Consider the following 17,134-nt stretch of genomic DNA (forward strand, 5'->3'; position numbering starts at 1 on the left):
ACAACCATATCTCCTATGTAGCCAGAAACTAATTGTTAAGAAAAAAAAGTAGCCAGTCTTCCAATATTGGAAAAAAGGTATCACGTATCCTTCTAGAATTATACTGATGTAGTGGCACCATAACATAAGATTGATATTTTACCGCAATACCTGACATGTGACACAGAGAGTATGGCACAACTGAGTCTTCCCAGACCTAAATTCACCATAAAGCTCCGTGATAGATCCTGTTTCTATTCCTCCTATCAGAATTTGAAACACAATTACATTATTTTTATGTGTCTATTGTATCAGAGTTTCTTTGTGGCAGATAGGAAATGACAAAAGGCAGAGACAGTTACCCTCCAATATTTTATCAAGTTCTCTTGATCCTGTTGTAACTTGGATAATCTCGAGCCTCTGCGCATGAAGTTGGGTAGCACTAGTAAATCCCAGTGGAACCAACTTCGAAGCTGTCAGATGTTTATCAACATTCAGTACCTTTGCATGTGGAAATTCTTTTGTATACGAAGCAATGCAAATAATGTTCCTAAATTCCTATAGTAGAGGGAAACAATTACTTGCCTGCTTCAATTATCTTATCGACTTTGGCTTCACTAATCCCTTTAATTTGCAAAAGATCTTTCCTTGGAGAATAAGCTACAGACTCCACTGTGCAAAGACCAGCATCTTTGAGCTTTTTCACATCAACTGCAGCTATTCCAGATGCCTTCACAGAAAAATTAACATAATTTTAGTCTAGTTGTGACATTAACATTCAGGATTTTCTAAGGAAGAAGACCACTTCATTTCAGTTAACAAAACAGATTACATCCTCAACAGCCTACACGAGAGTCCAGATGGCCTAATGATAAAACTATTTCGCACTATGAATTTCAGACACCTAGCATGGAAAAGTAACTTTAGATACTAAGAATCTGAGATAGGATGCTGAGTTGCTGACAAGAAAATGGGATACGATTTCACAACTGCCATGGCCGATTGGCTGCTGCACATGGTGCCTTGGGGAGAATGTGAATTGCTTTCAGAAGGATGTATCAACATTTCGTACTTTAAAGAATTAGAACATCATAAAATCAAATCGTATAAGCATTACTTCCAGAAAGATAACGCGTGCATGTGCAATGCGTAGGTTTTAGATGCCAGGAATCATAAAGCTTGGAAAACAAAGTACAGGTCCTCTTAATTGCATACAACTAGAGACGGGTATGTCTGCAACTTGTTTAGACTGGTAGTGCAGATATACAGTCCAACTTTTGTCCTGATCCCTTAAAAATGTGGGAAAATCACGCATCAGAAATGGTGACAGCAAACATTAACATTTCAGTAACGATCTTTAAGGGTGATAACAAATCAACTCCGTTGAATCAGTGAATCAAGCCTCTGGTGATACGCCATATGCGGATCGGAAAATTGTGTACCAAAATGAAAGGAGAGCATCTTCATCCATTTCATGCATGTGAAGTTCCCGAGAGAAAAAGGAACCGGGAATTCGGGGGTTCAGGGCCGATAACTCTACCGGAAAGGGACTCCCAAATAGGATAAATCCGCCTCAAAACAACCCAAATAACCGAAGTGCGGACTAAATCTTCGACTTCACGCGGTTCCGAGGGCAAGAACCTAGGGTTTACCGCCAAGAACCCGCCAAATCGAACACCGAAGAGAAAAATGGGGAAAAAGGGGTCAGTCGCATCCAGTTGCGGCGTTCGGCCGCACCCCCCATTCCACGACGGGAAAGGGAGCGGATCGTGACAGAAAACCCCGCTCTCGGCGGCCTCCGCGGCGGAGAAGGAGCGGATCAATTGAGGGGGAGGGGGGCGGGATGGGTGTTGAGCGGAGCGCACCTGGAGGTGCTCGATGGGGAAAGGCCCGTGCTCCCCGGCCTCCTCCTCCTCGACGGGAGCCGCCGCGGCCGCCTTCTGGTGCGCCGCCGCCGACGACATGGGGCCCACCACTCGAAGAGACAGAGAGATGCTCGGGATGTGAGGCGTCTCTCTCTCTCTCTTCTGAGCAGAGGAGGCGGGTTTTGGGGCTGAAACAGAACGCGAAGGCGCCAAAGTTTTATAATTGGGCGTCGTGGTTCTACCGGACGCGGCCTCCCTTCCTTCTCGCGGAAGGCAGCGGCAAGCGGCAAATTTTGTACAGTGGATTTCAGGAAACCATATCTTCAACGCTGCGTTTGGATGTCTTTACAAGTGTATAATCTTACGAGGTAAATACACCAGGAGTCATATCACTTGTACGCGACGGTCAGTTTGATGCACAAACTTATAAAATACGTGTTTCTGGTCATTAAACTTACACAACCGTTCATATACGGTCACATTCCATGTACGCAGACATATCCGTGACATATGTGGCATGCCAGCATGGCCAGGGCCCACTGTAAGCCCGCGCCGCATGGTAGATCTGCAGGCTTTTTCTTTATTTACGTATTATGCACCTATTTTTTAACTTATTAAGCCCCTAAAATAAAATGGTTTTTTATTTACGTATAAAGCCCCTAAATTAAATGGAAAAACAAGGGATGGTACTAGGGACATACCCCTACTAGGCTCGGGTTAACAACCACCAAACCAATGATCATTCATGTCTAGATAGCATAAATAATTTTTATATCATATAAACAAGGCCGAAAAATCAATTCTACAAGAAATGTAACCCCAAAAAAGGGAGCACCGTGGCTCGACTATGTGACCTCGTGGTCAACGTTAACTAAGATTACCACCGGGCTTCGACAACACAACATATCCAAATGGGATAAAATATTTTTCATGCTGTTATTCCTTCTTGTTCTATGTAAGAAAAAAATATTCTTGTGTTTGTGATATTTAATAAGTGTTTATGTGTTACAAAAAAAGGTGTGTAACATTTAGAAAAATGTTTAAGCATCGTAAACCACATTTGTGTAATTAAAAATGATATGTTGCGTTTTAAAAATGTTCATGCATTCCAAAAAAAACTGGTCATGACATTTTTTAAATGCCTATACAATGTATAAAGCTGTTTGTGTAGCTCAAAAATGTTTCGTACCATCCGAAAATGTTGAAAACATAGTTGAAAAAAGTTTCAAAACTTGTATTTCGAAAAAAATGTTAATCATATGTTTAAAAAGTATTAGGCATATGTTTTTTTAAATACTCCAAACATAGATGTATACTGGAGTATTTAAAATATATGTATATCAAAACATAGATGTATAGTGGAGTATTTAAAACATCAAAACATATGTGTATCATATGGAGTATATGTTTCAATACACATAAGTTTCAAAACTTGTATTTGAAAAAATGTTAATCTGGACGTGTTGTGTTGAATGACATTTTTCTCAAATACAAGTTTTTGAAACTTTTTAAAATGACGCGTACCTTTTTTGTAACACATAAATATTTTCTGAATGTCACAAACACAAGAATATAAATTGTTTTCTTACATCTGGACGTGTTGTGTTGTTGGTGGTAATCTTAGTTGACCTTGACCACAAGGTCACATGGTCGAGCCGCGGTGCTCATTTTTTCCGTGTTACATTTCTTGTCAAATTTATTTTCAGCCAATGTTTATATGATACAGAAATTAGTCGTGCTATATAAACATGTATGATCAGTAGTCTGGTGGTTGTCCACGTGAGACTACTATGGCACGTTGCAACTTCAAAACCCCACATCGCTTGTTTTTTCATTTTGTTTTTAGGGGCTGAATACAAAAATAAAAAAGCCAAAGGCTTCTCTGCAGGTCTACATGCTACAGCGGATGACAACGGGCCCTGGCCACACTGGAATGCCACATAGGCCATGAATACGTCCGTGTACATGAAATGTGACCGTATATGAACGCTCGTGCAAGTTTGATGACCAGAAACACGTATATTACAAGTTTGTGCACCAAACGGACCATCGCGTGCAAGTTCTATGACTCCTAGTGTATTTACCTCTAATCTTACGTTGGTTTCCATCCAGGGCTAGTAGTTTACAACCGGAAAAGTGTAAAAGTTTTCTAGGTTGCCAAACAGGGCCTAAGCAATTAACAAACATGGTTCATGAATGTTCATGAATCTCTGCTACTTAAAAAAATGTAAGGTTCTCATTTCACCTTTCTTTCCACCATCCCTTCGTCCAACCTTTCATGTATATGATAATCAATCACCTTAATTTACTTATCTTCTAAATCAATTCCACTTTAATTTACTTACTGAAAGGATCGATATGGTTGAGTAGGGGGGGGTGAATAGGCAACTAACAATTTTTAACTTTTCTTTACCAAATTAAACTTTGCATCAAAGTAGGTTGTCTAGATGTGCAACTAGGTGAGCAACCTATATGATGCAACAACAACAAACAAGCAAGCAAGCAAGAGAAGTAACACTAAAGAGCTTGCACACGTAAAGGTAAGAGATAACCAAGAGTGGATCCGGTGAAGACGAGGATGTGTTACCGAAGTTCCTTCCTTTTGAGGGGAAGTACGTCTCCGTTAGAGCGGTGTGGAGGCACAATGCTCCCCAAGAAGCCACTAGGGCCACCGTATTCTCCTCACGCCCTCACACAATGAGAGATGCCGTGATTCCACTATTGGTGCCCTTGAAGGCGGTGACCGGACCTTTACAAACAAGGTTGGGGCAATCTCCACAACTTAATCGGAGGCTCCCAACAATACCACGAAGCTTCACCACAATGGACTATGGCTCCATGGTGACCTCAACCGTCTAGGGTGCTCAAACACCCCAAGAGTAACAAGATCCGCTAGGGATAGGTGGGGGAATCAAAAATCTCTTGGTGGAAGAGTAGATTGGGGCCTTCTCAACCACTCCCGAGCAAATCAACAAGTTTGATTGGCTAGAGAGATAGATCGGGCGAAAATGGAGCTTGGAGCATTAATGGAGCTTGAGGGGAAGAGGTAGGTCAACGGGGAAGAAGGGGACCCCCTTTTATAGTGGGGGCAACAATCCAACCGTTGCCCCACCAAACAACCCCGCAGAGGGTGGTAGTACCGCTTGGGAGGGCGGTACTACCGCTGAGCCAGCGGTACTGCCGATCCACCTAGCGGTACTGCCGCGCAAAGGAGAGAAGCAGGGACCCAGAGCGATACTACCGCGGTGGTAGGGGCGGTACTACCGCTAAGAAGCAGTACTACCGCCTCTACTGCCGCAACTAGTGCCGCAAAACCCGACACGAGAAAAAGAGCCCTCAAGTCGAGGCGGTAGGAACCTGACAAGCCAGCGGTAGTACAACTGCGGAGTCACGGCGGTACTACCGCCGCGGAGCGGTACTGCCGCTTATGACCCCTCATCGGTACTACCGCTGGGTAGTACGGTACTACCGCTGGGACCCAGACAAGACACACAAGTAGAGAAAAGATCTATCCATCGAAGCGGAAGGGCTCGGAGGGTGAGAAGCGGATGTGTACGTGTTTATTCCACCCAAGCAATACCACAGCGGTCCCCCTCTTGATAGTACGGTGCCCTCTACGCAACTAGACCACCGAAAGAGAAATGAAAGAGCTACACCGTCTTGAATGACACTCCGAGGGGAAGAAATCATCTCGTGCCAAGGATGAATCTCTGAAATGCTCAAAGCACATGATTAGTCTGCAAACACGTTGTCATCAATCACCAAAACCACATCGAGAGAGATATGCCTCAACAATCTCCCCCTTTTTGGTGGATTGATGACAACTAGGGATTTGCACAAGGAAAAGATATAAAAGAAAGGATACTTAGAACTACAAAATATAGACGGGCTCCCCTTGAATGTGTGCACCTAGTTAGTGGAGCCTTTGGAATGCAAGACACACACATTCGGATCAACACTCCCCCTATATTTTATAGTCCAACAATTCTAAGCATAAGATATATGAGAGAAGGGTATAAAACAGGATAAGCATGCAACTCATAAGATACTACAGTACTGAATAGACATAAGTAATAAGGTAGCTATAGGGAGCATATGTCTCACACCATATGTCTAGAACTTAGGTCTCACTGGCACCAAACCAAACCAAGCAAAGACAACTAGAAAAACACACGAGAAGACACAAGACACAAAGACACACTCGCAACACAGCAACAACCAAAATCCCTAAACTCTCTCCCCCTTTGGCATTGAGACACCAAAAGGGCAAAGAGCGTTGCTACGGCTCCAGGTGATGGCAAGCTGAGGATCTCGAACATCACATCTTAGCGTGATCATCTGCATCTCTGTCGTGGGTCAGAAACTGCTCGGCGTTTGAATCAGTCCAAGGGCAATGTTGGTGAATCCATTCCTCCTCTTCAGTGATCTATCCCTCAGAACCGCTGGCAACGGTCGCACCCAGGTGACGCATGAGGTCCTTGTGGCGCACCCTGGCCTGCTTCTCCGCCACATGAGTCATGTATTGACCATGAGACTCCATGCAGAAAAGCTTCTTCATCTTGCGTTTAAGCTTCTTTGCCCAAGAAGGTTCTGCACTAGAGGGCCCAAAGTCCTCCTTGTGATCATCAGTTGCAGCCCCACCCTCGGTCTCCATGGCAGCAGCAGCAGTAGATGGACCCCCTGGTTTAGGCGCTGGGGTGCCCCAATCGTCCTTCTTCCTCAGACGCTTGATCTCATGAGAAATCAAGTCTCCAGTTTCCAGCAACACTCTGGGATAGACATGAGCCCAGGCCTTCTCAATGAGCCTCATGATGAATGGACCATATATCGGGCACTTGCGCTCAGAGACGGCAGAGAGAAGTTCAGACCACATAACATGAGAAATGTCTAGGCTCTCTCCAGTGTTTGCTTCCTTCTCATGCTGGCAAAAAAGAAGCATGTCCACGAGATAGGAGTGGACCATATCCAGATTCCCGATGCGAGGGAAGAGAGTCTCACGGAAGACACGATGAAGAATGTCCAGAAACGTAGACAGCTCATAGGTTTCCTTCTTAGTCACTGGGTGAACCTTCACAGTGTAGTAGGGCCAAAGGGCTTGCTTGTGAGTGGATGTAGCATTGCGGTGAGGGCGGAAGCCTACTGGAGTCTTAAGCCCTTGATCTTCCACATCAAGTAACTCCATGAAGGCCTTCCACTTGACGGAAAGCAACTTGCCATTGGTCATCCAAGTCAGAGTCCTGTCGGCATCAGTTCCAAGATGAATGGTAGCAAAGAATTGAGCCACCAAATCTGCATCGAAATCCTTGTTGAACTGCATGATCCTGAGAATGTTCAGCTGAGAACACATCTGAAGGGCTTCGCCAAAGTACTCAGGGACCTTCTCCATGGCATCTGTGTCGATGGAGCGAACATCAACATAGAGATTTTTCTTGTCCTTGATCACATCAAAATAGATGGCAAACTGAAACCGGTTCCAGAACGGGCGGTTGACCAAAGTGGGATCTTGGTCCGCCTCATAGGGGTTGCGGCGACGCTTTTCCCAAAACTCCTTGGCAGTCATCTCAGTCACAGTCTTTCCCTTTGGCTTGTTGGCGGATCTCTTCGACTGCTGAGGTGGTGGAGGAGCACTTGCAGATGCGCCTGCCGGTGACGGTTGAGTGCTAGAGGAACCACCTGTTGGCTCAGAGGTGCGGTAGCGCTTTGACGTTGCACGCCCGGGGTTGACACGGCGAGCTTGAGGCTCAGGATGTTCATCACCTGGAACCAAACACAAGAACACGCAAAACAACCAGAAAGAACGAGCATAAGCCAACAAACACAACAAAAGGATCAAGGTATGGCAGGAACATGATGGAACTTGGCAGGCAGTGGTAGTACCATGACATGCACGCGGTAGTACCGCCCAAGCGGCAGTACCGCTCCAAAGAGAGCGGTAGTACCGCTCGAGGCGGGGAAATAGCAGTTCCCTACTACCGTGGTCAGATCCGGCACTACCGGACTGCCAAATTCAAAAATATTCCTACCAAACTCTAATCTAGATAGTCTAGTTGCCTTCTCCAACCTACTCAAGATTAGATTTAGCCAAAAATCTAGAGATGCAACCACCATTGCCCCTAAGACACAAGATCTGAAAACGAGACAAAAGGAGAGAAGGAACGGGGGCAATACCAGCATCCATGGCAAGAGAACGAGGTGGGGATCGACTCCACCTAAGGAAATGGAGAGGGACACCCCGGAGACGAAGATCCGCCGGAGCCCTCCCGCGGTGATGCGTGGCTGGAGAGAGGAAGAGGAACGAGGGGGCGAATCGAATGGGTATGGGGGAGAAGAAACCTCCCCCTGCCCCCGATATAACCCCCTGGTCCCATCCCGCAGCGGTAGTACTGCGCTGGGGGCGGTAGTACCGCTTATAAGCGGTAGTACCGCGCACCACCAGCGGTAGTACCGCCCAGCACGCCACGGCAACTAAACAACACGGCTTAGCTCGAGAAAAAAAGAACAAAAGGCAAGAAGAAGAGAGAACACACCAACAAGAGGCCAAGACACACCTCTTCAAGAGAGGGCAGTGGCCGAGGCCACCTATGTTTGAGTCAAGAGGTATGGCGCCGCGAAGATTTTAACCTTGGGCCCATGACCAAAACTCGTCTTTGAAGAACAAGTACCATCAACAATGGCTAATTGTGAAAGACTTGATCAATTTATGCATAAAGGGGGGAGGGAGAGTTCATTGAGAGAACAACACTCCCCCTATGTCCATGCCTACATCTAAACTAGACAACAAACTGAGTGTGGTGGGGTGTGCAAGGGTTCAAGTCACATTGCTCGAATCAATGATATTTAGCTCATGCCTTAACTCGCGAAATCTTGCTTCATCCAAGGGCTTCGTGAAAATATCTGCAAGGTTATCATGAGTGTTGACATAGTTGAGCTCGATCTCTCCTCGCCTAATGTGATCCTGGATGAAATGATACCGAATCTCAATATGCTTCGTCTTGAAGTGTTACACCGGGTTGAGAGAGATCTTGATGTCACTTTCATTGTCACACCAAAGCGGCACTTTTTCACAAATGACACTGTAATCCTTTAAAGTTTGCCTCATCCATAAGAGTTGTGCACAACAACTACCGGCCGCTACATACTCCGCTTCGGTGGACGAGAGAGACACACAACTTTGCTTTTTGGAAGACCAACTTACCAAAGAGCAACCAAGGAATTGGCACCCTCCGGAAGTGGACTTCATATCCACTTTGTCTCCCGCCCAATCGAAATCCGAATACCCTACAAGCTTGAAGTTTGCTCCTCTTGGGTACCATAAGCCAAAGTTTGGGGTATGAGCCAAATATCGAAAGATTCGTTTGACCGACACATAGTGACTTTCCTTAGGTGCGGCTTGAAACCATGCACAAATTCCCACACTCAACATGATATCCGGTCTAGATGCACAAAGGTAAAGCAAGGATCCAATCATGGAGCGATATACCTTTTGATCCACCGCTTTACCATTGGGATCTATATCAAGTTGGCACTTGGTGGGCATTGGAGTGGAAGTCGGCTTGACATCACTTAGCTTGAATCTCTTGAGCATGTCTTGAGTGTATTTGGCTTGGTTGATGAAGGTTCCTTCTCTTCTTTGCTTCACTTCGAACCCTAGAAAGAACTTCAACTCTCCCATGGAAGACATCTCGAACTTTGAGGTCATGAGAGCGGCAAATTCCTCATTGAAAGCTTTGTTAGGGGAACCAAAGATAATATCATCAACATATAATTGGCACACGAACAACTCCCCTTTGACCTTCTTAGTAAAAAGAGTGGGGTCGATTAGCCCAACTTCAAAACCACGGTCTTGTAACAACTCGGTAAGGTGGTCATACCACGCACGTGGGGCTTGTTTAAGGCCATAGAGTGACTTATCGAGTTGATACACATGATCGGGAAAGTAGGGATCCTCAAACCTGGGGGGTTGCTTGACATAAACCAATTCATTAATAGGACCATTAAGAAAATCACTCTTCACATCCATTTGTTGTAACTTAAAGTTATGATGAGAAGCATATGCAATCAACATGCGAATGGATTCAAGACAAGCAACGGGAGCAAAGGTTTCACCGTAGTCGATACCCTCGACTTGGGAGTAGCCTTGTGCTACCAAACGAGCCTTGTTGCGAATGATAATCCCACGGGCATCTTGCTTGTTCTTAAATATCCACTTGGTTCCAATGACATTGTGGTTCCTCGTCGGTCTTGGTACCAATCTCCACACTTTGTTGCGCTCGAAGTTGTTGAGTTCTTCATGCATGGCATTGAGCCAATCTGGATCTTCGAGCGCCTCATAGACCTTGTGGGGTTCGACACAAGAGACAAACGCGTGATGTTCACAATAGTTTGCTAATTGTCTACGAGTGCTTACCCCCTTTCTTAAGCTTCCAAGCACATTCGTCATGAGATGATCCTTGGTGGAGAGCTTGGAAGCAACCTTGGTGGCATGACGCTCCAATTCCTCCTCGGGGGTGAGACGAGGAGTGGTCACTTGATCATCTTGAGCATCGTCTTGAGCTTGTTCTTGTTCTTGAACTTGCTAGGAGGAGAGAACTTGACCTTGGGCATCACTTGGTGTGTCAACACCATCTTGAGCATGATCTTGCCCTTGGTCATGTTCTTGAGGATGAGGGCCTTCACGTTGTTCTTCGGAAGCATGTGGGCCTTGGGTTGGTGATGGCTCCACTTGAGTGGAGCATTGTCCTTCTCCTTTGGCCACAAGGGGTTCCTCGATGGGTAGGATAAAACCAACACCCATTCTTCTTATGGCTTGAGGAGGAATTTCATCACCTACATCACAAGTGCCACTTTGCTCCACTTGGGAGCCATTATTCTCATCAAACTCCACGTTACACGTCTCCTCAATAAGTCCCGTGGATTTATTGAGGACACGGTAAGCATGAGAGTTTGTAGCATAACCAACAAATATGCCCTCATAAGCTCTAGCCTCAAATTTAGACAACCGAACACCTTTCTTGAGAATGAAACACTTACACCTGAACACCTGAAAGTACTTGAGATTGTGCTTGTTACCGGTGAGTATCTCATATGAGTCTTGTTTAAGCCCTAGCGGGGGTAGAGCCGATTGGATGCATGACACGCGGTGTTGATGGCTTCGGCCCAAAAGTTGTATGGAGACTTGAACTCCACCATCATGGTCCTTGCCGCATCCATCAACGTCCGGTTCTTCCTCTCCGCAACACAGTTTTGTTGAGGGGTGTAAGGTGCGGAATATTGATGCTTGATCCCCTCATCACTAAGAAACTCATCCAAGGTGTAGTTCTTGAACTCGGTGCTGTTGTCACTTCTTATTGTCAAGATCTTTGCATTGTGTTGATTTTGTGCTTCATTTGCAAAGTCAATGACGGTTTGTTGGGTCTCGCTCTTCCTCTTGAAGAAATACACCCAAGTGTATCTTGAGTAGTCATCCACAATCACCAAGCAATACTTCCTACCCCCAAGACTATCGAAGGATGGAGGCCCAAAGAGATCCAAGTGAAGGAGCTCCAAAGGCCTCTTTGAGTAAATGATAGTCGTGGGAGGGTGAGCCTTCTCATGTAGCTTTCCTTCGATACAAGCACTGCAAGCATGATCTTTAGCAAAACTAACATTCGTTAGTCTATGAACATGGTCCCCCTTGAGAAGACTTTGCAAAGATCTCATATTGACATGGGCTAGACGGCGATGCCAAAGCCATCCCACATCAACTTTAGCCATTAGGCATGTCGCGGTCTTAGTGGGTCGCTCTGAAAAGTTAATCACATATAGACCTTTCTCGACATGCCCAACAAAGGCTACTTTAAGAGTCTTGCTCCACAAGAGGGCCACGGTATCAATATCAAAGAAAGTGGCAAATCCCATGATTGCAAGTTGACAAACGGAAAGTAAATTGTAGGCAAGGGACTCAACAAGCATGACCTTCTCGATCGTGAGATCATGAGAGATGACTACCTTGCTAAGTCCCAATACCTTAGAAGATGAGGCGTCACCCCACTCAACATTGGTGGGCATAGATGGAATCTTGTGCACGTCCACCACCAAGTCCTTGCTTCTGGTCATATGATTTGTAGCTTCGCTATCGAGCAACCATGATCCCCCACCGGAAGCAAACACCTACAAGAGATCAATGCTTGGTTTTAGGTACCCATTTTGTAATGCGTCATTTGATGTTAGTAACAAGGGTCTTTGGAACCCAAATAGACCATTCAATGTACTCATGAGGAGAACCAACAAATTTGGCATAGACATGCCCATCACTAGCACGACATAACACATAAGAAGGATTAAAGTAGTCGGCTTTGATGGAAGGGGTGGCATTGCCCTTTTTGACACCGCCACCCTTCGCATTGTTCTTCTTCTCCTTGGAAGCACTCTCTCCCTCCTTCACAAAGGTTTGCATGAGAGGAGGAGGTCGTTTGGTCTTGTCATTCTTCTTCTTGTTCTTGGACTCGGGCACGTACCCAACCCCTTCCTTGGCCACAACTCCCTTTTGGTTGGTCAAGAGGTCGTTGAGGTTCTTCTTGCCTTGTATGCAAGTCGCAAGAACTTTCTTAAGTTGCACCTTTAGCTTAGCGTTCTCCTCAACAAGATGCACATGCTCACAACACGGGTTAGTAGCATTTGCATTATCAATTAACATCATACGAGGAAAAGTGGTTTTTTCCTTGGTTAGCTTTACTTGAAGTTGATCATGAGACTCTTTGAGGCTAGCATGAGCACCCTTCAAGACATTGTGAGCCTTGTCAAGTAGATCAAACTCCTCTTTGAGTCTAGCAAGATCAACCTCAAGTTCGGCCTTCTCGGAGTTTAGCACACGAGAAACAATGAGAACATGATCAAAATCTTTCTTTAACTTAGCATGATCAACGTTGTGTGACTCCTCAAGAGCCAAACGAAGACCACACTCTTCCTCAAGAGCATTGGAAAGATCCGAAATCTCATCGGCATAGTCATGACTATGCCCTTCCATCTTAGAGATGGTATCTTCGTGAGCCTCGATCATGTCATTGGCTTCACCAAGTTGTTCCAAGAGAGCAACAAAGTGCTTCTTGGATTTACCCTTAAGTTTGCCCATAAAGGCTTCAAACTCATTCACCTCCACATTAGCTCCCTCATGTTCATCAATGCTATCCGTCGAAGAAGGATGATTAATGATAGTAGTTTTGATGTTGGGGGTTACCTTGTTGGTAGCTTTTTGCCATGAGGCACTTGGCGGTGATGCTCTCATTGGGTGAGTCGAAGAGAGACACCTATGGAGTCATCGCAATGGCAACTAAGGCCATGGCAACCGACTCACCATCTTCATCATCGTCATCATCATCATTGTACTCTTCTTGTACCACCAATACCTTGGGAGGAGTCTTCTTGGTGAAGTTGCTCTTGTTGGGGAACAACTTGGCCTTGTCCTTTCGGATGAGCTTGCCACCATTGTATTCCCTCTTCTCATACGGGCACTCCGCAACAAAATGACTCACATTGCCACAATTGTAGCAAGTCCTTACACGTTGCTTGCTCTTCGTGCCACTTGAGTTATTTTTGTTAAAGTTTGGCCTTGAGTTCTTCTTGCTCCAAAATTGCCTTGAAGCAAGTGCCATGTGTTCATGATATGCATACTTTGTATCTTCGGGGTTGCTCTCCTCTTCTTCCTCTTCTTCTTCTTCTTCTTCAACACAGACCTTGGCCTTCAAAGCAAGGTTGGGCTTCTTTGCCCTTTGAGAACGGAGCACCGCATTGTCGGCGGTCTTGTCCAAGATGTTCATGGCCACAAACTCATCCAACACTTCGCTTGAGGTCAAAGTGTGGAAGTACGGCCTTTGAAGAATGACGGAGGACATGGCCTTGTGGTAGGGCATCATTGCCTTGAGGAATTTGCGCTTGATCCAATTGTCATCTGTGTCCTTGCTCCCTGATCTCAGAGTGAGACCGTGAGTTTGGTTACTCTCCGATAAAGCTCACGAGGTTCTTCATCTTCTTTCATTGCAAACTCATCGGCTTCATCTTGCACCACTTCATAGTTGGAGCGTTGAATGCTTGCGCTTCCCCGGTAGAGTGAGACAACACAAAGCCGTGCGTCTTTGGCCAAGGCGAAGGGCCGAAGATGAGGTAGATCTTCGGGTGGAATTGCATCTTGAATGATGAAGAGAGCATTCCCATTGAATTGATTATCCGCGGCTTCTCGAGGAGTGAAGTTGCTTGGATCATGCAGATGGAAACCTTCTTCAATTATTCTCCAAAGATTAGTGTTCACATGATTTAAATGACGCTTAAAGCGGTAAACCCAAGAACCAAAGTCCTCATTTTTCAAAATCTTAGGGGGAGGACCGGCATGATTCAAATGAGTGGAAGGAACCGGTCCACCATAAACAAGTGGTGGTTCCACATGAGCAAAGATGTCGGTGCCATTCTTACCACTAGAGGAAGGAGCATTTTCACTACTAGCTTCCCCTTTGTCGGAGATAGCATCCGTCGCCTTGTCGGTGGGATTACCCACTTTCAACGGTGCGGTGGATAGTTTAAGCCCTTCAAGGAATTTAGTAAACATGCTTTCAACCTCGGTCGTCATGGAGGTTTTCAATGTCTCCAAGGCCACATTGAACTCCTCACGAGAGACCGAGGTTCCCCCATCGCCCGTAGACAAGATCGGATTCACACCAGAGTGTTCCTCCACACCGTCTACAGTATCAACCATACTCTTCGGACGGTAAAGTCCTTAATAAAGAGACGAGGCTCTGATACCAATTGAAAGGATTGATATGGTTGACTAGAGGGGGGTGAATAGGCAACTAACAATTTTTAACTTTTCTTTACCAAATTAAACTTTGCATCAAAGTAGGTTGTCTAGATGTGCAACTAGGTGAGCAACCTATATGATGCAACAACAACAAACAAACAAACAAGCAAGAGAAGTAACACTAAAGAGCTTGCACACGTAGAGGTAAGAGATAACCAAGAGTGGATCCGGTGAAGACGAGGATGTGTTACCGAAGTTCCTTCCTTTTGAGGGGAAGTATGTCTCCGTTAGAACGGTGTGGAGGCACAATGCTCCCCAAGAAGCCACTAGGGCCACCGTATTATCCTCACGCCCTCACACAATGCGAGATGCCGTGATTCCACTATTGGTGCCCTTGAAGGCGGCGACCGGACCTTTACAAACAAGGTTGTGGCAATCTCCACAACTTAATCGGGGGCTCCCAACAATACCACGAAGCTTCACCACAATGGACTATGGCTCCGTGATGACCTCAACCGTCTAGGGTGCTCAAACACCCAAGAGTAACAAGATCCGCTAGGGATAGGTGGGGGAATCAAAAATCTCTTGGTGGAAGAGTAGATCGGGGCCTTCTCAACCACTCCCGAGCAAATCAACAAGTTTGATTGGCTAGAGAGATAGATCGGGCGAAAATGGAGCTTGGAGCATTAATGGAGCTTGAGGAGGAAGAGGTAGGTTAACAGGGATGAAGGGGACCCCCTTTTATAGTGGGGGAAACAATCTAACCATTGCCCCACTAAACAACCCCGCAGAGGGCGGTAGTACCGCTTGGGAGGGCGGTACTACCGCTGAGCCAGCGGTACTGCCGATCCACCTAGCGGTACTGTCGCGCAAAGGAGAGAAGCAGGGACCTGGACCCAGAGCGGTACTACCGCGGTGGTAGGGGCGGTAGTACCGCTGAGAAGCAGTACTACCACCTCTACTGCCGCAAAACCCGACACGAGAAAAAGAGCCCTCGAGTCGAGGCGGTAGGAACCTGACAAGCCAGCGGTAGTACAACTGCGGAGTCACGGTGGTACTACCACTGCAGAGCGGTACTGCCGCTTGTGACCTCTGATGTCTAATACACAACCTTCTTCTTGTAGACGTTGTTGGGCCTCCAAGTGTAGAGGTTTGTAGGACAGTAGCAAATTTCCCTCAAGTGGATGACCTAAGGTTTATCAATCCGTAGGAGGCGTAGGATGAAGATAGTCTCTCTCAAGCAACCCTGCAACCAAATAACAAAGAGTCTCTTGTGTCCCCAACACACCCAATACAATGGTAAATTGTATAGGTGCACTAGTTCGGCGAAGAGATGGTGATACAAGTGCAATATGGATAGAAGATAAAGGTATTTGTAATCTGAAATAATAAAAACAGCAAGGTAGCAAGTGATAAAAGTGAGCGTAAACGGCATTGCAATGATAGGAAATAAGGCCTAGGGTTCATACTTTCGCTAGTGTAAGTTCCCTCAACAATACTAACATAATTGGATCACATAACTATCCCTGAACATGCAATAAAGAGTCACTCCAAAGTCACTAATAGCGGAGAACGAACAAAGAGATTATGGTAGGGTACGAAACCACCTCAAAGTTATTCTTTCCAATCAATCCGTTGGGCTATTCCTATAGGTGTCACAAACAGCCCTAGAGTTCATACTAGAATAACACCTTAAGACACAAATCAACCAAAATCCTAATGTCACCTAGATACTCCAATGTCACCTCAAGTATCCGTGGGTATGATTATACGATATGCATCACACAATATCAGATTCATCTATTCAACCAACACATAGAACCTCAAAGAGTGCCCCAAAGTTCTACCGGAGAATCACGACGGAAACGTGTGCCAACCCCTATGCATAGGTTCATGGGCGGAACCCGCAAGTTGGTCACCAAAACATACATCAAGTGAATCACGTGATATCCCATTGTCACCACAGATATCCATGACAAGACATACATCAAGTGTTCTCAAATCTTTAAAGACTCAATCCAATAAGATTACTTCAAATGGGAAACTCAATTCATTACAAGAGAGAAGAGGGGGAGGAGAAACATAGGATCCAACTATAATAGCAAAGCTCGCGATACATCAAGATCGTATCACCTCAAGAACACGAGAGAGAGAGAGAGAGATCAAACACATAGCTACTGGTACATACCCTCAGCCCCGAGGGAGAACTACTCCCTCCTCGTCATGGAGAGCACCGGGATGATGAAGATGGCCACTGAAGAAGGATTGCCCCCTCCGGCAGGGTGCCGGAACGGGTCTAGATTGGTTTTCGGTGGCTACGGAGGCTTCCGGCGGCGGAACTCCCGATCTAATCTCCGTTCTGGAAGTTTTAGGATACGTGGGTATATATGGGTGAAAGGAGTACGTCGATGGACCGAAGGGGGGGCCATGAGGCAGGGGGCGTGCCCCAGGGGGGTGGGCGCGCCCCTACCCTCGTGGGCACCTCCTTCATCTTCTGACGTAGGGTCCAAGTCTATCCAGTAGG

General features: G+C 45.9%; 1 protein-coding gene across 1 annotated transcript in view; it reads right to left on the bottom strand.

Moving 5' to 3' along the window:
* The window catches only part of LOC119332314 (DNA repair protein RAD51 homolog B-like), a 4,534-nt gene extending 2,495 nt beyond the window's left edge, over positions 1–2,039 (bottom strand). The window contains exons 1-4 of the mRNA XM_037605496.1: positions 1,845–2,039; positions 565–709; positions 342–452; positions 151–242 (exon numbers count right to left, since the gene is read on the bottom strand). Coding sequence (XP_037461393.1) covers positions 151–242; positions 342–452; positions 565–709; positions 1,845–1,943 — 447 coding nt within the window. The 5' untranslated portion in view covers positions 1,944–2,039. The remainder of the gene's footprint in view (positions 1–150; positions 243–341; positions 453–564; positions 710–1,844) is intronic.
* Positions 2,040–17,134: the final 15,095 nt, after the last annotated feature.

Source organism: Triticum dicoccoides, chromosome 7A, assembly GCF_002162155.2.
Source record: "Triticum dicoccoides isolate Atlit2015 ecotype Zavitan chromosome 7A, WEW_v2.0, whole genome shotgun sequence".
Lineage (NCBI taxonomy): Eukaryota > Viridiplantae > Streptophyta > Magnoliopsida > Poales > Poaceae > Triticum > Triticum dicoccoides.